A 21,012-nucleotide genomic window follows, 5' to 3' on the forward strand; every position below is an offset into this window, starting at 1 on the left:
GTAAAATAAGAATAAGAATACAGTGGTACCTCGGGTTACATACGCTTCAGGTTACAGACTCCGCTAACCCAGAAATATTGCTTCAGGTTAAGAACTTTGCTTCAGGATGAGAACAGAAATTGTGCTCCGGCGGCGCGGCAGCAGCAGGAAGCCCCATTAGCTAAAGTGGTGCTTCAGGTTAAGAACAGTTTCAGGTTAAGAACGGACCTCCGGAACGAATTAAGTACTTAACCCGAGGTACCACTGTAGTAAACAACAACAACAAATTTAAGGTTTTGGAAAAGTTAAAATGGTGATTGTCCGGGTCAACTTGGCTTAAACAAAAATGTTTTTTTCTTAGCAGGTGCAACACTGGCACCTGCCTCTTTGCTTCATCCATTGGCAGGGAGTTCCCAAGATGCTGCCCCATTGCAAAATCCGAGTTCTTGCAGGCAGGCGGAGACGGCGTTTCGGAAACGCAAGGGAAAGGGTGTGCCGATATTGGGTGAATTTGCAGGGTGTGTCCCGCCATCCTTGCAAAGGGCAAAGTGTCGATCGCAACTGGGCGTGTGTCCCTGGGGAAATGTGCCAGGCGGGGGACAATTACTTTCTGCAGGGAGTTTGGAGACACTCCCAGGTTTCGGGATTGGCCAAGGAAATTTGGCAAAGCAAAAAGCTGATCAGATGTTGGGTTTTTTTCTTCCAAGTCCGGCACGGTCCGGGTTTTTTTGGGGTTGCTCAGCCAGAAACTCCACCGGCGAAGCGGCCTTCTGACGCACGTTCAATTTGCACGCCTTTGTCGATTCTTCCGTACGATTTATGTTGCAGTTTGCTGCATTCCTGCGTTCGTGGGAACGAAAACAAAGCCCCTTGTTCATTATTAGGATTCGAGCTCCTGGCCTTATGCCGTGTTTAAAAAAGGGTTAATATAAGGTGACCAGATTTTTTTCAGTGAATCCGGGGACACTTTCCTGCTAAATAGATGGATTTTGTTAGGGGACTGATTTGCAAATCTGGGAACTGTCCCCGGGAAACGGGGACGTCTGTTAAACTTAGGTTAATAATAATAATAATAATAATAATAATAATAATAATAATAGTAATTGTTGTTATTATTATACCCAGTGCTTTCCCCCCTGGGGTACCCATACCCCTAAACATTTTTTGGGGACCCCCAAGAGAATGGGGCCCTAAGCTATAGCTTGATTCATTATTAGGATTCAACCTCCTCGCCTTGTGCCTTGTTTAAAAAATGGTTAATATAAGGTGACCAGATTTTTTTCAATGAATCCGGGGACACTTTCCTGCTAAATAGATGGATTTTGTTAGGGGACTGATTTGCAAATTCGGGGACTCTCCCTGGGAAATGGGGATGTCTGGTAACCTTAGGTTAATAATAATAATAATAATAATAATAATAATAATAATAATAATGTTGTTTTTTATACCCAGTGCTTTTCCCCCTGGGGTACCCATACCCTTAAACATTTTTGGGGCCCCCAAGAGAGTGGGGCCCTAAGTTTTGGCTTGTTTAGTTTAGACGTAAATCTGTCACTGGACGGCCAGCCTGTCTCGACGCACGTCCAGCTCTCCAGGCCAGGCACAGAGCCAGGTGTCTGCTGGACGTCTGACCAAGTGACCGTCAGGATACAAGATGTTCTGGGGGGAGGGGGCAGCGGAAAAGGGGACACTGAGTGCTTTTAATCCTTGGAAAGCTGGACACCCAGGCAGGTGTCCCCGTCCCAGACACACTTGAATCCGCAGGGACTTCGATCTGAACGGGGCGACTGTGCTCCTGAAGGACCAGGTGCGCAGCCTGGGAGTCATTTTGGACACACAGCTGTCCATGGAGGCGCAGGTCAGTTCTGTGTCCAGGGCAGCTCCATCTGGTTCGTAGGATGAGACCCTCCCTGCCCGCAGACTGTCTGGCCAGAGTGGCGCATGCTCTGGTTATCTCCTGCTTGGACTCCTGCAATGCGCTCTCCGTGGGGCTGCCTTGGAAGGTGACCCAGAAACTGCAATTAATCCAGAATGCAGCAGCTAGACTGGGGACTGGGAGTGGCCGCCGGGACCACATAACACTGGTCCTGAAAGACCTACATTGGCTCCCAGGACGTTTCCGGGCACAATTCAAAGTGTTGGTGCTGACCTTGAAAGTCCTGAATGGCCCAGTAGACCTGAAGGAGCGTCTCCACCCCGGACACCGGGGTCCCTCTCCCGAGGGCTTTCTGGCAGTTCCCTCCCTGCGAGAAGCAAGGTTCCAGGGAACCAGGCAGAGGGCCTTCTTGGTGGTGGCGCCCGCCCTGTGGAACTCCCTCCCACCACATGTCAAGGAGATAAAGAACTATATGACTTTTAGAAGACATCCGAAGGCAGCCCTGTTTAGGGAAGCCTTTAATGTTTAATAGGTTATTGTATTTTAGTGTTTTGTTGGAAGCCGCCCAGAGTGGCTGGGGAAACCCAGTCAGATGGGTGGGGTATAAATAATAAATTATTATTATTATTATTATCGCACCCCATCCCAGGGATGGGGACCCCTCCAGAGTGATGCTGGTTCCCAACATGGGGACTGGCGTGAGTTCAGGGCCGGATTTCGGTTTGATGTGGCCCTCAGCTCCTGAAGGTAATGGGGCCCTTTATATGTCCAGCTGTCCTTTGTCAACAACAAATTGTCACTGTTTTTGGTGCTGAATATATATGGTGATTTATGGACCGCATAGGCATCTCAAGCCATTTGCACACAACAAAATTATGTATTTTATCCAAGTAATGGTTGAACTGAAATACAATTAAGAGGACGCATATGAGTAGTGAAATAATAATAATAATTTATTATTTATACCCCGCCCATCTGGCTGAGTTTCCCCAGCCACTCTGGGCGGCTCCCAATCAAATGTTAAAAACAATGTTAAAAATACAACGAAGTAGTATATTAATAGTGAAATAATGATTAAGCTCTAACTTAACGGTGTGTTTTGTGTGTGTTGAATAGACGCTATAGGGTCATTGATCTCAAGCCATTTGCACATGTTGCTGTGCAACCGGTCCATGCAGAATGTAGCCACTTGCCATCACATGAAATAATAATATGTGTAAATATAAGATGCAAACTACTAGTAATTATAAATAGCAGAATGTCAGCACCCTATATATAGAAAGGAGCAAAGCAGGGATATTTGAGGGAGCAGGCGGGGCCCATGACTTACATCCGAGGAGCCGACACAACACTAAACACGGTTCCTGGATGTAGGTTTTATTTTATTTGCTTTTTATCTTATATTTTAAGGAACGCGGGTGGTGCTGTGGGTTAAACCACAGAGCCTGGGCCTGCTGATCGGAAGGTTGGCGGTTCGAATCCCCACGACGGGGTGAGCTCCCGCTGCTCAGTCCCTGCTCCTGCCAACCTGGCAGTTCGAAAGCACGTCAAAGTGCAAGTAGATCAATAGGTACCGCTCTGGCGGGAAGGTAAACGGCGTGCGCTGCTCTGGTTCTGTGCGCTGCTCTGGTTCGCCAGAAGCGGCTTAGTCCTTCTGGCCACATGACCCGGAAGCTGTACGCCGGCTCCCTCAGCCAGTAAAGTGAGATGAGCGCAGCAACCCCAGAGTTGGCCGCCACTGGACCTAACGGTCAGGGGTCCCTTAACCTTTACCTTATCTTCTATTTTGGAAAGATTTTTTCCCCCTTTAAATTTTTTGGGGGGCCCTAAGCTAGAGCTTGTTGAGCTTAGACCTAAATCTGGCAGATGTTTGCATGCAGAAGGTGCCGGGTTCGAGACCCCCCTGCCCAGAGGGCCATTTCCGCCAGTCCGTTCCGAGACGGGACCCGTTGCTGTCGGCACCTCGAGAATCAATGGAGTGTGCTTCCAGGGGTGAAGGGAAAAAGCAGAGGGACCTCTGTTTGGGGTGCAAGTCTGGGCAGGGGGTCTGGGGGTCCTGGACGGCCCAGACCCCCCCCTCCGGTCTCGCTGGCAGGGGCCAAAAGAAAGCAGAGATTCCTGCATTGCAGGGGGTTGGACTAGATGACCCTTGGGTCCCTTCCGCCTCTACAATTCTACAATCCTTTCCTGAAAAATCCCAGAGCGCTGCTGCCAGCCAGTGCAGGGAGTATTGACTTAGATGGATGTTTGGACTCAGTGGGATAACAGCAGCTTCTTATCAATTTCCATTATTGACACTAGTCCTATGATCCTGGCCTGAAATCCCAGAGCGCTGCTGCCAGCCCGTGCAGACAGTATTGTATTAGATGGGTGTTTGGACTCAGCTTCTTATCACCTTCCAATATTGATATTTAGGGCGATTTTTGAAGATTTTAACTGCACACAAAGGTTCCCCAGAAACCACAGGAGTCCCAAGTTGGGTTCAAGACCCCAGCCCTCTCCCCCCTCCTTGCAATTTTGGGCAAAAAACTCAGGACGACACAGAGTAAATTTCACAACTTTAATTTCAACACTTGTACAAAAAAGCCACAAAACCTCGTTTCTAAACACAGGTGTTTTTTTGGGGGGGGGGGTTGTTTCTAAAAAGGCCGCAAGTATTCTATAAAAATATGAACCGGGAAACCGGTTCTTTTGTGTAAATTCTGCACGGAGCCACAGCATATCAGGAAAATCATATTTACACATATTTACAATGTAAGGCCACTGTCCCAACGTGGGGGGAAATCGAAATACGTCCCTCCCCTGGAGACCAGCAAGCTTTGGAAAGTGGAATGCAATTTCAGAGAGAAGAAGAAGAAAACGATTTTCCTCTATTCCCCCCACGACGTCTTCGAAATGCCCAGAATTTGGGGTCTGATCTGCACCCCGAAAACCCCACACGACCCCCCAAAAAACTCATTTTCTCTCCCTTCAACAGCGCAAAGGTTCCTTTCCCTCTCCTGCCAAGTTGTTCTGACCTTCTTTTCCCCACCTTAAAAACCCACAGGGTGGATCTTCCCAGAGCGGCGGGTTCGAATCCCGTCTCTGCAAAGCTTAGTGGGGGTGGGAGATAAAATCAGGGGGGGTCACCCCAAAACTTTCGCTCAACCCCGCAACTTGTCCCGCTGCCTGGGGAATCTCCCCGCCCTGTTTTCTCGCCCGTAGGTGTTGTCGAAAGAAAAACCGGGACTGCCGGATAGTGTCTGAATCACAAGGCAGGTATTCGCCCTTGGGGGGTTCAAGCGTCCCCATTTCCTCCTCCGTAAACCCCGCAGGATCGGTGCCGTCGGTCTGGGACACCCCAAACCCTCGCCTCTGCCGCTTTGGGAGTCAAGGAGCCGTCTCCCTGCCGGAGCCCCTCTCCTCGTTCCGATCGCGGGGTCTCCTCCTTCCTCGCCCGATCCCGTTCCCGGGAAAGCAAAAGAGATCCGTTCCAAGAGATCCGATGGCAGGCGCCTCTCAGCAGGTCATGCAACGGGGGCGGATGGCGGCGTCCGATTGAGGATTGGGATCCACCTTGGAAGAAGAGAAGGAGAAAGAGGTGTTAGCGAAAATTCGTCGAATCCTGGATGGGACCCCGGCGGTCATCTAGCCCAACCCGCTTCAAGGCACGGGGTTCGAGAGCGGAGGAGGGCGTAGCTGTCAACTGTTCCCTTTTAAAAATAATAATAATAATGATAAATTTTTATTTATACCCCGCCCTCCCCAGCCAAGACCGGGCTCAGGGTGGCTAAAGGGAATTTCCCTTATTCCGAATAGGATTCCTCGCAAGAAAAGGGAAAAGTTGACAGCTATGGAGGAGGGGCAGCCCAGCACTCGCTTTAAGGGGTGTCCCCATCGAAGGGACCTGAGGGGTCACCCAGCCTGTGCAAAAAGCCCCGAAACTCAGGGTGGTGGATTCGAATCAAGGTGATATGCAGGTTGGGATGGATGACCGCTGGGGTCCCACACCCAAAACAGCCTTGCTCCTTCTCAGGGCCGTGGGTTTGAATCAAGGTCCCTGCGTGATAAGCGGGTTGGGATGGATGACCGCTGGGGTCCCACACCCAAAACAGCCTTGCTCCTTCTCAGGGCCGTGGGTTTGAATCAAGGTCCCTGCGTGATAAGCGGGTTGGGATGGATGACCGCTGGGGTCCCACACCCAAAACAGCCTTGCTCCTTCTCAGGGCCGTGGGTTTGAATCAAGGTCCCTGCGTGATAAGCGGGTTGGGATGGATGACCGCTGGGGTCCCACACCCAAAACAGCCTTGCTCCTTCTCAGGGCCGTGGGTTTGAATCAAGGTCCCTGCGTGATAAGCGGGTTGGGATGGATGACCGCTGGGGGTCCCACACCCAAAACAGCCTTGCTCCTTCTCCCCACCAGCGAGACGGCCAAGCCCAGCCAACCACCTTTCAAACCCCAGGGTTTCTAGTCCTCAGTAAGCTCACCTCGGAATAGAGCGGAGGCGGCCGGAAGCGGAATTCCTGGATGTAGGCGAAAAAGGGCCCTTCGAGGATGCCAGGGGGGCCGTTGTCCTGGGCGGGCGGCGAGAGGGTCTCCAGGGGTCCCTCGCTGGACACGACGGAGGAGTATTCGGGAGGAGCTGCAGAGAGAGCGCAAGGGGAAGAGTTACGGGGTTGCTTGGAGCAGGTTTCATTTTATTCTATTTTATTCTATTTTATTCTATTTAGGGACCCCGACTTTTTCACCTCCCCAAGGCGGCTTGGCGCACCTGGTTGTTCCTCCTCCTCACAACATCCTTGCCAGGTGGGATAAGCCTAAAGCCTAAAGCAACCAGGATGCTGTCGGACTACAATTCCCATCGTCCATGGTCCCGCCGGCTATGGATAATGGGAGTTGTAGTCTTTTTTTAAAAAAAGTTCTTTACATAAAATCATGTGTTTTTTTAAAGTTCTTTATATAAAGCTATTTTACAAGAAAAGTTTTACAGATAGATAGATAGGTTTCCAGTCTTTACACAGGTTTTTTGTATATGCAGTTATTTCGTAAAGTTGCTTTATAAAGTCCCCTTTATGAAAATCATTTTTCAAAAGTTCTTTATATCAAATCATTTTTTAAAAAAAGTTCTTTATATAAAGCTATTTTATAAGAAAAGTTTTATAGATAGATAGATATAGATAGATAGATAGGTTTCCAGCAACTTTACACAGGTTCTTTGTATATGCAGTTATTTCGTAAAGTTGCTTTATAAAGTCCCCTTTGTAAAAATCGTTTTTTAAAAGCTCTTTATATAAAATCATTTTTTAAAAAAAGTTCTTTATATAAAGCTATTTTGTAAGAAAAGTTATACATATATATATGTGGAGAGAGAGGTTTCTGGTCTTTCCTAAAAGACTCCAAATTTGTATCTTTTCTCGATTGGTGCCGATGGGTCTACTCTTGAGTAGGACTTAGCTGGCGAAAACCCTCTGCAACACATGCACAGTGTATAAGATTGCCTTGCAAGGTTTTTGACGGGGTTCTTACCCTCGGGCTCTTCGGGAATTCCCATCCGGACCCAATCCAGACTGACGCTGTACTGGCTGCTGACGCTGGAGGTGCGGCTGCCAAAGGGGTGAAGGGGGATTGTGCCAATGACCAGAGGCAGTTCCAGGAAGAGCTTCGACGTCCCCGGGATTTCGATGCAGACCTGCCGGGCGGGCGAAAAACAGGGGAATTTTTAAATATAAAAATGAAATCATGGCCTCCTTCGTCTCACGCGGCTCCGAGAGCGACGGATCCGCTGCGGAAAATGAGTTCCCCGCTCTGAGAATTGCAGAGAATCAGTGCTGAAAACATAAAATCAGAGAGTTGGAAAGGGACCCCAGGGTCATCTAGTCCAACCCCCAAACCACCGGGTATAGGGCGGTATATAAATTCAGAAAATACTGTATTTTTCCGTGCACGAGACTATATTTCCCCCCAATAATAATAGTACCGGAACAGGTTACTTCTGGGTTTCGGCGCTTGCGCATGTGCAGAAGCACTAAATTGCGCTTTGCGCATGCGCAGGAGCACCGAATTGCAGCCCATGCGTGCTCAGATGCGGTGCTTCAGGTTGCGAACGTGACTCCGGCATGGATCACGTTTGCAACCCGACTTTCCACTGTATTATTATTATTTTTATTAGAATTTAAATACTGCCTTATACCCTCGGGATCCCTTCCAACTCTCCCAAGTCCGAACTCTCAAAAAGCCCAAATCAGAAACCCCAGTGAGCTTTGCTGCCGGCCTGTGTTGGTGACACCGGACGGAGAAGCAGCCTCCAATGGCTCTCCGCTCCGACCACTAGGCTTTGCTGCCGGCCTGTGTCAGCGACACCAGACGGAGCAAGCAGCCTCCAATGGCTCTCCGCACCCACCCTGGAAACCCTAGAGGGTCCCCCCCCCGCAGAGGTTTTTGGGTGTTCCCCTCCCTGGCCGCTCCGCCCACTAGACCTTACTGCCCCCTTGGCTCACCTTGAGGGCGTACTCAACATGGATGACGCGGCACTGGAGGATGGAGGGTCCCACGGGGGGGATCTTGAGCGCCCGGCCGTGCCACACTTCCCTCTTGCCAGCCGCGATGGCGTCGCCCACCATGGAGGCCACCACCGACTTCTTCTGCTTCTTGGTGCCGCGCGCCACGAAGGTCTGCGTCTGGATGATGGCCGCCTTGGGCACCACCGTGCGGGTGGTGCAGTTGTCGATCTCGGCAAAGATGGGGATCACCTCGCCTGTCAAGGAAATGGGCGCAATGCTGCGTTGGTGGGAGCAGGAAAACACACGTGGCGAACCCCTTTTTTGGGGGGGCACCCTGTTCCTAAAGCCAGGAAAACTTAGCCGGGCTCCCTCTATAGATTTCCCACTTTTTATTACACTGTGAGCACCAGTAATGCAAAGGTTGCGGGTTCGAGACCCGCTGCGTCGCCGCGGGTTGGACTAGATGACCCGCAGGGTCCCTTTGCAACGCTACGATTCTGCGATTTGATGTTTTTATCGCCGTTATGCAATGTGTTTTTAAGGTTGCAAACTGCGCCCTGGGAACCTCTGATATAGGGCAGTACGTAATAATAATAATAATAATAATAATAATAATAATAATAATATGATTATTAAGACATCTGAAAAAATCAAGGAAGTTTTCAATGTTTGAACTTTTATTCTCTTTTTAATGCTCCATTGAAAGCAGCCCAGAGTGGCTGGGGAAACCCAACCAGATGGGCAGGGTATAAATAATATATTATTTATTATTATTATTATTATTATTATTACTACTACTACTACTACTACTATTATTAAATCGCAATTGGCTGTACTTTGGGGAAGTGAGGAAATCTCTTGTGGGGAGCGAAGGGTTGCCAGCCAGCTCTCCGTCCTTGGAGTTTTTTTAACGGGGGCTGAGCAGCCAGGGATTCGCGAGCCACGACGCCTGCATTTTCAGGGGGTCAGGCTGGATGACCACTGGGTGGCCCCGATGGTTCGACGCAACTGCGTTTCCGCAGGGCCACCGGCAGATTCCCCGCATGCCAACCCTGGAGGCCACAGAGTCAAGTGCCCTGGGTCCTCTGGCCGATGGGCTGAGCTTTGCCATAAACCCCCCACACCCCGATTTCCGCTTCCAGGGGCTGCCCCCCACGACTCACCTGGGGTGTAGCCTTTCCGGTCAATCTTGGCCGAGACGGAGACCAGCCCTCGGTTGCAATACCAGGCGCGCGCCAGCTTCTCCTTGGCACCGGCTTGCGGAGCCTGATGGGCAGAAGCAGAGAAGGAAGACAAATTATTATTATTATTACTAAATCCATTTTCCAGATTAAAATTTGCATCACAACATAATATATAAAAGCGAGAGGCCCAAGAATCTCTTGGACTTTCCCTCCTCCTCATATTGTTAATCCTTTCCTTCTGTATCCAAATTTTAATATCTCCATTATGTCCAAAGGTCATCGTTACACTACAAGTATTATTCCAGAAGATATTATTATTATTATTATTATTATTATTATTATTAAAGGCAAAACGTCCCGGGTTCAAAAAGGGCTGGGAATAGCCCTTCTGAGCAGGAAAAAAGGGAGACCCAACGTTGCCAGGCAGCCATAGAATTGCAAACCGGCTTTTCCCCCCCCCTTTTTCAATGTTATTTTGATTACGTTAGACCTTTAAACATTTCTCTCCTGCCTTTTGCAATCTTCATTTTCACCTTAGAATATGTGGTCAGTTGTTTTCTTTAATCTCTTTTTGTAAATTCCGAAAATGCAATAAAGTGTGTGTGTGTGTGTGTGAATTTCAAAACTTGAAGGAACCCCAAGGTTCATCTAGCCTGACCCCATAATTTGCCCTGTGCGGGGCTCAAACCCGCAACCCCGAGGGTCCTCACGCCCTACCAGCTGAGCTATCCCGAAGTCAGGGAACCGGTCGCAGAATTGGAGACTCGCAAGGGACCCCTGGGGGTCATCCAGCCTGACCCGGATGTTGCAGGGGTAGCAAAGAGCGAAGGGGGTTCGGTTTAAGGCCGGGTGCTTCCCCTGGTTCCTAATTCGACCCAAATCCCTCCCCAAACCGCTTTGCCAACTCACCAGTAACGCCGGCGTGTTGATATCGATGGGCTCGATAATGGTGAAATCCTTTTTGGCTTTCTTGACGGAGGACCAGGGACGGTGGAGCTTGGCCTTCACCCAATAGCGAACGCTCCCATGTTTTCCCTCGAAGGAGGTGGCCAAGGATCTGTCAAGGGAAAGGAAGTATGAAAAACGAGGCCTAATAATAATAATAATAATAATAATAATAATAATATATTATTTATACCCCACCCATCTGGCTGGGTTTCCCCAGCCACTCTGGGCAGCTTCCAGCAAAATATGAAAATACAATAATTTATCCACTATTAAAAGCTTCCCTAAACATTTTCCTCCTGCGAGTCTGGAACCCAACCCAAAATATCTTGCATTTCGTTCCGTTTCACTTTTAATTTGTGCCTTTTTATGTGATGACACACAAGGCAGTTTAAGTCAACCAAACGTACAAGAAAGAACAGGCGCCGTAATAAGACGTCGCTTTAAGATGGAACGGTTCCCATCAAATAAAGGAATATTCCATTATCTATTAGGAGACAATAGCACCCAGTAAAATTGACTCTCAAAACATCGGCAGATGTTAAGCCTCAATAAAAAGGGAACTTTAAAATGAAACGACTCGTCTCAAATAATAAAGGAACATTCCATAATCTGTAATAGGACCCGATAAAATTAGCTCCCGAAAGACTATAATAGCTGGACAGAAATTCACTCCTGACAATAAATAAATTACTAAACTACAACCAAGAAAAGTCACAAGGCATAAAATAACACACAAAACCACGTAAAAGGATCACGTTGAGAAACAAAGGCGCTTAACTTATAAAACTATTTTTTTTAAAAAAAATCCGGGTCGGTCTTTTGTACTGGGATTTGAAGTTCTTTTTATGTATGAAATTGACCGAATTCGTTTCATAGAGTTGGAAGGGATTCAAAGGCTCATTCTGTACCCTCCAGAAATACCTGTGGGGGCACCAGGTTGGGCAAAAGGCTGATAACGAAACGCTAATCATAATAAATGCAGCGGGGACATGCAATGGCGTATAGGTTTTTGCCACAAGGTCCCCACAAATCAAATAATAAGAATAATAGTATTTTTAAGAAGTGTTTGACTTACTCTGGCAGCTGGAAAGTAAAAGGGAATTCGTGTCGTCCGGCCTGAAGGACGGTGACGTCTCCGTTGTCTGTTGGGAAAACAAGAAATAAAGAAAGTTGAAACGAATAACAGACCTTTTAAAAAAAGAAGATGTTTTTCTGGAGCTGTTTTCCTGCAGCGGTCAAACGAGGGAAATTCAACACAACATCCACCCTCAGCCAAAAAGCATGTGACTTTTTTTGGCTCCCCATAAACAACCGGGGAAAGTTCACGCAGACACAGTGAAAAGACACAAAAGGAAGGTATTGCACAACTATATTTCTCTCTCCCCACACAAATATATTCGGTTCCTACAGCCCAGGTGCCCTACAAAGGGGAGTTTTTAACAGAAGGTGCCCCCTCCAGAACTGAAAATATGCCCCAAGATATCTCAGGGGGTCTTGCAAGAGTCTGGCATTATGTAAGCGCCCGGCTACCAGGAATAGAATCGGCTGTGGCAAAATCTTAGAAAGTTGAGCCAAGGTCAGCAAGGCCAGGGGGGGGTCCCAAAAGCCGGCAGCCGCTAATTTAGCCCCTGGAAAGCTGCAAACAAGCACCCCACCCCGATTCAAGAAACCTGAAAATCCTGTTTTCCAAAGGCAACTGGCCTTTCTTAAGGGAAAGCTGGGCCAGAGCATGCAAAAGAATCATAGAACTGTTGGGAGGGGACCCTCAAAGGTCATCCAGCTCAACCCCCGCCATGCAACGTGGAAGGATGGCAAAACGGTTCGTCTTCTGCCGGTAGGGCAACTGCCCTGCATGCAGAACGACCCAAATTCAATTTCCAGATGTGGGGGGATGACTCCTTGCCTGGAAATCTCAGAGAGCTGCGACTGCCAGCCTGTGTGGGCAATAAAGGTGGGCTTCATATAAGGCAGCTCCCTATTTATTCAGGGTCCTGCTCTGTTTTTAAGGCCCACAGCTCAGCGGTTAGCGGGTGCAGAAGGTCTCCAGCTCAGGCAAACCCTCTACCGACCGTGCAGGGACCTTTTGCCCAGCGCGAAACTCGAACCCACCACCCAGAGTGTCTCCTGCTCTCAGGAAGCAGGAGATATGTTGAGGTGCCTGGACCACGAGAGCCTGACTTGTGAGGCTCTGGGGTTCTCTAAGCAGCGGCAGCCCTGTCGGAGGGCTGCTGCCAGCCAGTGCTGGCACTACAGAGCCGGGTCCAAAAACAGCTTCCCTGTCGAAAACTCCTCTTTAGGAAGTAGCAGAGCCGCGGCCCTGCTGAGGTAGAGAGGCTTCGCAAGCAACGTGGAGAAAAACAGACTGGGCGCTTGAGCGGCGCTCCCGAGGAGGGGAGGGGAGAGCGCTGCCAGCCCGTGTCGGCCCTACAGAGCTGGCTGGACAAGCAGCTTCCCTTTGGAAAAAAGGAGTTTTTCACGTTGCATTAAAAACTCCGCCGAGGCGGAGAGGCTTTGCAAGAGAGAGACGGATCGCGCCGGGCAAGCAGGCGCGCCGGGCTCCCGCGGAGCGCAGGGAGGAGAGCGAGGTTACGCACTCTGCCCGCGCTCAGAGGACGCCTTACCTGGCGGGGCCAGGAGGGTCTGCCGGTGACTGAGGAATTCCACCTGGTCGCTGTAGCTCTGCGTGTAAGCGGTGCTGGATCCGGCGCTGCGAGACTCGGTCCAGTGGACTTTGGCCGCGCCTTGCGCATGCAGATGGAGCGCACCCAGGCGCGCAGTGCCGGACAGCTCCAGCACCACGCGGCCGGCCACGCTCTCCCCGGAGCTGAAGACCGGCGGCGAGGCCACCTCGGGGCAATCCAGCTCCACCGAAAGGCGTTTCACACGGTCAAAAAGCATCCTGGCAAACTCGCGTGTCAATGAGCCTCCGCGGCTGTTCTGAGCGCACTGCGCCGCGCGTAAAGCTTTTTCAAGGCTCTCCAAACCGCGCCCCCTGGATCCCAGCGCCCTATGGGCGCAGGGGGGGGCGGGGCGCGGCAAAAAGTCCTCCCCCAGAACCCCCCCATCCACCCCCCTTCTTCCCACCCCCAATGCCCCCAGGTCTGGCCGGCAGCTGCAGGCTTTGGCGAAAACAAGGCAGCGAGCATGCGCGCCCAGGCTGGTCACTTTTGGATAGACTGGAGAGATAAACTTTCCTCCAGTTGGGCAGGGAAGGGAAGGCAAACACAAAGCTGAAAAGGTTGAGCCAACAGACAGATATCCATCTCTCCCTCTCTCGTTTATTTATTTTTCAATTTGTTGGTTCTATTTGTATCACAATTTAGAAACGTTTCCATTGAATTTGGGGGGTTTGTAGCGCCGCGTAAAGTTACAAAAGGCAAACGCAAATTGCCCAACGGAAAAGCCGCTTGCGAAGCTATAATTCACCCTCCGACGCACGCCTGTCAATGTATTTATTCTTTCGTTCCTTCCATTTATAAACCGCCCTTTGTCAAGATTAAATCGGGATTAAACAACGAAACAGCAGTCAGTAAGGAAACATATATAGTAAGAACTATTTCAGTGCCAGTTAAAACCTTCGAGAGAATAATTTACTGTTGGCCCCTTATTTTGGGCTTAATGAACTGAAATGATAGAATTCCAGAGTTGGACAGGGACCCCTTGGGGTCATCCAGTCCAACCCCCTGCAATGCAGGAATATTTGGCCCCATATGAGACTCGAACCCAGGAACCAGAGAATAAATTACGCCAATGGGGACGTTTTGCACACCAAGCTCTGCTCCTTCGAAAGACACTAAGAGTCTGGTCCTCATGTTTTACAGCCACCAGAAACAGCACAAGGATTGAATCAACAAACAAGCGTTTGCGACGGGTAGTTTCCATTGTGAAGAAATGCAAGCGAAATGCAGAGCGTTGTTAACTTTTGCAACTCACCGCTGCTTGTTCCCGCATCACGGGGGTTGGGCTGGATGACCCCCCCGGGGTCCCAACTCTGCAATTCTACCATTCAATTGCAGCTGTTAAGTAACCGACACTTAAATCTGATTTTTTCCCCAGAGGGCTGTCTCAAGAAGACCATCTCCTCTTCTTGCGTAATTCCCAGCTGGATCCCTGGCCTGGAACATAGGACAACTGGCCCATCTGACTCAATATTGCATGCACTGACCGCCAGCAGCGGCTTCCTGGGGTTGCTGATTCAGGCGTATCTCCCAGCTATGCCTAGAGACTGAACCTTCTGCATTCAAAGCAGGTGTTCTAACCCTTTCCTTGAAAACTAAGATTGCCTCTTACTGAGTCGGACAAGGGGGACCTCAGAGGTGCCTACACTGACTGGCAGCAGCAGGCAAGGGGATATTCCCAGACGCCTGTGTAGGATTGAGCTGCGCCACCAACATGTGCACATTTGAATTCGCCCCCCAACCCGCTTTCCGCCCCCCGACCTCCTGACCTGGGCCTGCCCTAGATTCCCTCCGCAAGTCATTTGGTCCTGGGCCAGCGGGCTTTGGAAAGAGACGAAAGGTGTTCCCGTGTTTCTCTGCCGGCGGGCAGGGCAGCTAATCTGGGGCATACGGGGCGTGCCTCTGGGCCCATGCCGAACTCCGTGGGAGACAGGGGAACTCCTGGCCTCATGGGGCTGAATCACACCGGCCGGAAAACCCACGAGAAAGGAGATCCCGCATTTTCTTTAAAGAAAATACTGAAATATACATTTCAATAGACATATACATACTGAAATATACATTTGTTAAAAAACCAGAAGCATTTCTATTAGGAATATTAGGTGGTGAAATAAAAAGGAACGATCAGAAAGTATTTCTGTATGCAGTAACAGCAGCCAGAACTCTTTTGGCCCAGAAATGGAAACAAGAAGAAATGCCTACAATTGAAGAATGGAGATCGAAATTAATGGATTACGCGGAACTGGACAGATTAACAGGGAGGATTCGCAACCGACGAGACCAAAGATTCACTGATGACTGGAGTAAATTTACAGAATATATTAAAAATATTTGTGATAATGATAGAACGTTTGAAAGTTTTCAAGAAGCTCTGTAAGAAGATTTGGGAGAAATATTGTTTAAACAGCATGGTAAGATAAGATATATATAGTGCAATATAAATTAAGAAATGTGAAGATTTGTGATAATTACGGAAAATTATCAGACATGTTGATGGAAGTCTAAAAGAAAAAAAGATATGTGATGAGTTTTTGATGTTTAATGATGTTATAAATTTGTTTTTATTGGAAAATTAATAAAAATTATATATATATATTAAAAAGAGAGAGGAGATCCCGATGGCAAGAGCTGTTTGATGGCGGGATGGACTTCACCGCACGCTGGTTTTGCCGGAGGTTTTTTGGTGGATTCCTGCATTGCACGGGGTTGGGCTAGATGACCTTTGGAGGGCCCCATCAAACTTGACAGCTCTGTGATCCTAGTCTAATTCCTCTCTCTCCAGCTTCTTGCAAAGCCCCCAATCTCTGGGGGGCTGCAAGCAGACAGCAAGGGGGGTAGGGGTCCCCGAAATCCCCTTTTTGGATCCCGCCAGTGTCCTGCTCCCAGCCTGAGAAGATCCCTAGCAAGATCTCTCATGCCCTGCGGCGTTTATGCACCTCCGACCCCTGCAGGCAGCGTTGCACAGTGGTTAGAGTGCTGGCCCGTTAGGACCTGGGAGTGAGACCTGGGTTCGAATCGCCACCGAAGCTTCACTGGGCAGTCTTGAGGCTCTCTTTCGGCGGGGAACTCAGCTAAAGCATCCAGGGCAGAATAAATGAATCAGGTAGACTGCGGCGATCTGTGGAGGCTCCATCATGCACTGCCAGAGAAAGGATGAGCCAGGAAAAAAGTATTTCCAGGGGAAAACAGGACCAAGAGGGGTAGAAAACAACAACAGCAACACAGAAAACGTTTTGTTTGGAACAGAAGGGGCAGTCCTTGGCACCAGAGCAAAGGGAGCTGGAGCCATCTGTCCCCTGGCACCGTCTTCCACCGACTTTGCTGACCCCTCCTGGCCTCAGCTGAGAACTAAGTTCGAATCCCACGTTGTGGTTGCAAAGGACAACGGTGACGCTTAGTGGCTCAAAAAGGAACAGAGTTACAAAAAACCAACCAGAAGCTTTTTTTGCTAAATTGGGCTTAGCAAATACAGTGGTCCCTTGGTTCTCAGACTTGATCCGTCCCGGAAGTCCGTTCCAAAACTAAAGCGTTCCTAAACCAAGGCGCGCTTTCCCATAGGAAGTCATGCAAAACAGATTAATCCGTTCCAGACTTTTAAAAACAACTCCTAAAACAGCAGTTGAACATGGATTTTACCATTGATCCATAAAATGAAAGCAATAAAATAAATAAGATCCTAAGCAACTTAAGGTAACGGGGCCCTTTAATTGTCCAGCTGTCCACAACAAATTGTCGCTGTTTTTTGTGTGGAATATATGCTATATGGTATTTTATGGATCTCATAGGCATCTCAAACCATTTGCACATCACAAAATATGCATTTTATCAAAGTGATTGTTGAACTGAAATACAGTTAAGAAGAAGTTTATCAGTAGTGAAATAATGATGAAGTTCTAACTTAAAATGATTTTTGATTCCTAACAAACTGAATAATGCAAACATTGGCATTTGGCAAGAACAAAAGTTCCTTTGGAAACACAATTGACAAAGACTCCTCATCTAGTCTCTAGATACTTGCTATAATGTGAAATAATAATAGCTGTAAAGATATGATGCAAACTACTAAGAATGATAAATAGCAGAATGCAGGCACCCCATCTATAGAAAGGAGCAAAGCAGGGATATTTTAGGGAGCAGGCTAGCCGGTGGGGCCCATGACTCACATCCTAGGAGCCGACACAACACAAAACACTGTTGCTGGATGTAGGTTTTATTCCATTTGTTTTTCATCTTATATTTTGGAAATGTACATCCAGTTTTTTCCCCTTTAAATTTTTTTGGGGGCCCGCAAGAGAGTGGGGCCCTAAGCTAGAGCTTGTTTAGCTTATACGTAAATCCTGCACTGGCATAGATAGATGATAGATAGATAGATAGATAGATAGATAGATAGATAGATGATAGATAGATAAATAGATAATATTTTGGAAATGTACATCCAGGTTTTTTTCCTTTAAAAATCTGGCACTGGCATAGATAGATAGATAGATAGATAGATAGATAGATAGATAGATAGATAGATGATAGATAGATATTTTGGAAATGTACACCCAGGTTTTTTTCCTTCAATTTTTTTGGGGGGCCCCCAAGAGAATGGGGCCCTAAGCTAGAGCCTGTTTAGCTTATACGTAAATCTGGCACTGCTCGAACCCGTGGCTTCAAGCCTCAAGAAAGGAGATTTCGAGGCCCCTCCCAATTCTATGATTCTGCCACCGGTCAGGGTGGGCCATATGGGCCTGCCTAAATGGGCAAATATACCCAGCGATTTTGCGCCAGGAAGCGTCGCCAAGCAGTTATCAGCCGAGTCGTGCCGCATCCAAGCAGCGGCGAGGAGCTTCGGCGTTTACCGAGCCGGTTCTGCGTTCGAGTGTCGCTGAGTAAACAGCGTCTCTGAGATCCCCAGAAGGGTTTCGCTGCCTGGAAATGGGTCTGGCAGCTGTGAAAAGGCCAAATTCCACCCTCGCGAGATCCTGAGCAAGGGAACTGAAAATAAAACTGCCAATATATATTGCATATTTCACTTCCAATGTTTTCTTTTGAAATCTTTACGATGTTTGTTCCCTTCGCCGCATCAAATGCGCATCCTGCGACCGACTTCCTTTGCAATGTTTTATTTGGAATGCTTTAGTTTCCTGTTAATTTTGTTGCTTTGAATGTGCATTTTATACCCAACTTTCTTCGGGAAAGTTTGGGTACGGATTGTTTTATCTGGTGTTTTAGTGTGTTGTGAACCGCTGTGAATTGTCATAACAAGGCGATGATTGGATTGTAATTGAAAACGAATAACAATTATAATAAAAATAATAATAAAATATCCCCCCAAAAGAGCAAGGATACGGAGATCTGCCGGGTTGCGAGTGCGGGAACCCCTCTCAAATTATATAGGTGCCCGAGCTCTCGCCAAATTCCCCACGAAGAGGCCGCACACCTGCAAATTTCTGCGCCAGGGCCTTGCGCCCCGTGTGGCACCCACAGATTTCTGAACCAGGGACAGGCACCCCTCATGGCACCCACAAATTTTTGTGCCAGGGCCCTGCACCCCGCGTGGCACCCACAGATTTCTGCGCCAGGGCCTTGCGCCCCTTGTGGCACCCACAGATTTCTGAACCAGGGACAGGCACCCCTCGTGGCACCCACAAATTTTTGTGCCAGGGCCCTGCACCTCACGTGGCAGCCACAGATTTCTGCGCCAGGGCCGTGCACCCTGCGTGGCACCCACGACGGCAGTGCCAAGCCTGCTCTCCTGCCCTCTTACCTGGGATCAGGTGCGTCTTCCTTCTCAGGTAAGTCTGGAAGGCCGTGTAGTCACTGTAGATGGTGTTCATGCCAACGCTCTTGCCCTCCAGCCAGTGGGCAGTGGCCAGGCCACGGGCGCAGACGGCCAGCGCTCTCACCTTTATGTTGTTTTGTTGTTGTCAACATTTTATGAATTTCCCACAAATAACAGAAATGAAAAGAAAAAACAACAATACAAAATCATCCCAGAACGAAAAAACGCACATCGTAAAACAATTTTTAAACCATATTTTTTTTTGCACCTCTCCCCTTCCACTGTTTTATGCCTGTTCCTGCAGGTCCATAAAATCTTATCCAGTTTCAAAACCTCCTTCACCTTCTTACAAGTGACTTTTGAAAGTTACACTGATGTGGAAATTTATACGCAAAGCTTAAGAAACACGCATTAAACATTTGCCCTTTTAAAACAACACAACACAACAACACAACACAACTCAAAGACCTCTTTCTTCCTTGGGGTTTAAATTATCTCATTTCTCCTGCATAGTTCCATAATTTATTTTGCCTGTCTTTTTTTACTCTATAAATCCATCAACTCCTGTAGATCCCAATAGCATAACTTCAGGGTTTTTAAAATAAAAATAATTTCCAGCATTCTCTCACCTTGACCCTCTTGGCGACGTCCAGCACTACTTGCCCGGAGAGGACCTCTCCGCCCCGGTAGACGGTGCCACCGCCGGGGTGGCCGTCCAGCTGTACCGCGAAGCCCCTCACCCGGGTGAAGGGGTGCATGGCAAAAAAGGGGGTGCCCCTCTCGCCAGGGAGCCCCGTGGGACGGTGCCTGGCTGGAAGCTGGCAGAAACCCTCAGAAAGGGGCAAATTTGGGGGCAGCAGCAGCTGCTGCTTTGGGGCAAACTGGGCTCCAACCGCTGCGCCCTCGGACAGCGCCCGGGCTGAACTGACAGCGACAGGCAAGGAGAGGGGAAGACCTTTGCCAAGACCCCTCCCTCTGCCCCCCTTCCCTTTCCAAAGCCCTCCTCCTCCTCCTTCGAGGGAGCGTCTTAAAACTACAGGAGCCAGAGAGGCAGCTCCGGGGTGCCAGCTGCCGCAAAGCGCAAGGCAGGAGGGGGCCCTGAGTTCGAATCCTGGTCCCTTTGGGGTGGGGTTTCCCTTTGGCACAGCCGTGGGTTTTTTGTGGATCGACAAAAGGGGGCGGGCGCTCAGAGCCAAAGCATTGAAAGGAACCCAATTGACGGCAAATATAACAAGAAAATGCGCTTTTTAAAATTTAAAAAAACTCGTTTCTGCCACTCGAATCCGGGGCTGAATTTCCTCTTACATCCCTCCCGCAAAACGCTCTTGTGGCGGGCGGGCATCCTCAGTCGGTAGAGCACGAGACTCTGAATCTCGGGGTTGTGGGTTCGAGTCCCGCATTGGGCAAAAAAAAATCCTGCATTGCAAGGGGTTGGGATGGATGACCACGCGGGGTCTCCTTCAACTTTACGCACTCTTCTCTGGGCCCCTCGCTCTGACATCAGCTCAGCTGCTGCGACGTTGGAAGAGGAGAGGCGGTTTAGAGGAAGAGACTTCGGAAACTTTCTCAAAAAAATTGGCAGCGCCCTTATCTCCGAGCTGCAGGAGCGGCTGGCGGGGCGAAAATAAGCCCTGGGACGTGCGGAAGGAGGCAGAGGGAACATCGGTTTTTCACATTCCTTCCCTGCGATGCCCGCCCTTGCCACGGGGCCGGGTTCTGCGAAGGCGCGTTTTTGCGCAAGAGGAGAATTTGTGGCTTCGGGGTTTGGGTGCGAAGGAGGGGGAAAAACGAAGGCGAGAAACGACAAGGGGGTGCCCCCCTCCCTGCTGGCGGGGGACAGAAGCCAGGGGTCGGGTTTCAGCCCTAGGGATGCGGCGGAGAGCTTCGGGGGCTCGGGAATAGAAGGAGTTTCCTAGAAGTACGTGGGAACAGGACCTCAGGGTCTTGGTCTGACACACTCAGGGTCTCACACACTTCCCTGGGTCTCACGGATGCCAAACACCTAAACAGATTTAAAGGACTTCTTGGTGGACCACCGTGTGACGCTGCAGCAAAATAGGCTAACGCTATTCTGTGAAATGGGACACGGGTGTCGCTGTG

The 21,012-nt window shown here is 49.1% G+C and overlaps 1 protein-coding gene across 2 annotated transcripts; it reads right to left on the minus strand.

Annotated features, from left to right (window-relative positions):
* Positions 1 to 4,401: 4,401 nt before the first annotated feature.
* On the minus strand, positions 4,402 to 19,808 carry ARRDC2 (arrestin domain containing 2). Of its 2 annotated transcripts, XM_080989090.1 has the most exons (9): positions 19,542 to 19,808; positions 18,898 to 19,036; positions 11,543 to 11,609; positions 10,429 to 10,576; positions 9,499 to 9,601; positions 8,333 to 8,589; positions 7,362 to 7,524; positions 6,323 to 6,477; positions 4,402 to 5,410 (listed from the first exon to the last, which is right to left on the minus strand). In XM_080989090.1, the coding sequence occupies exons 1-9, from the start codon at positions 19,668 to 19,670 to the stop codon at positions 5,354 to 5,356; spliced, it is 1,218 nt and encodes a 405-aa protein (XP_080845216.1). In that variant the 5' UTR covers positions 19,671 to 19,808; the 3' UTR covers positions 4,402 to 5,353. The 2 variants fall into 2 exon arrangements, with proteins under 2 accessions (XP_080845216.1, XP_080845215.1); XM_080989089.1 differs by lacking the exons at positions 18,898 to 19,036; positions 19,542 to 19,808 and adding an exon at positions 13,089 to 13,403.
* Positions 19,809 to 21,012: the final 1,204 nt, after the last annotated feature.

Source organism: Podarcis pityusensis (genome assembly GCF_964106645.2).
Source record: "Podarcis pityusensis genome assembly, chromosome: 18".
Lineage (NCBI taxonomy): Eukaryota > Metazoa > Chordata > Lepidosauria > Squamata > Lacertidae > Podarcis > Podarcis pityusensis.

What these genes read in the sequence shown, in the direction of transcription:
- ARRDC2 (XM_080989089.1), bottom strand. Translation starts at nt 13,365, where the DNA reads ATGCTTTTTGACCGTGTGAAACGCCTTTCGGTGGAGCTGGATTGCCCC. An exon ending in GACCCTCCTGGCCCCGCCAG is followed by an intron (nt 11,610 to 13,088) that starts GTAAGGCGTCCT and finishes TTTTCCCAACAG; the next exon opens with ACAACGGAGACGTCACCGTC. An exon ending in ATGTTGAGTACGCCCTCAAG is followed by an intron (nt 7,525 to 8,332) that starts GTGAGCCAAGGG and finishes CCCGCCCGGCAG; the next exon opens with GTCTGCATCGAAATCCCGGG.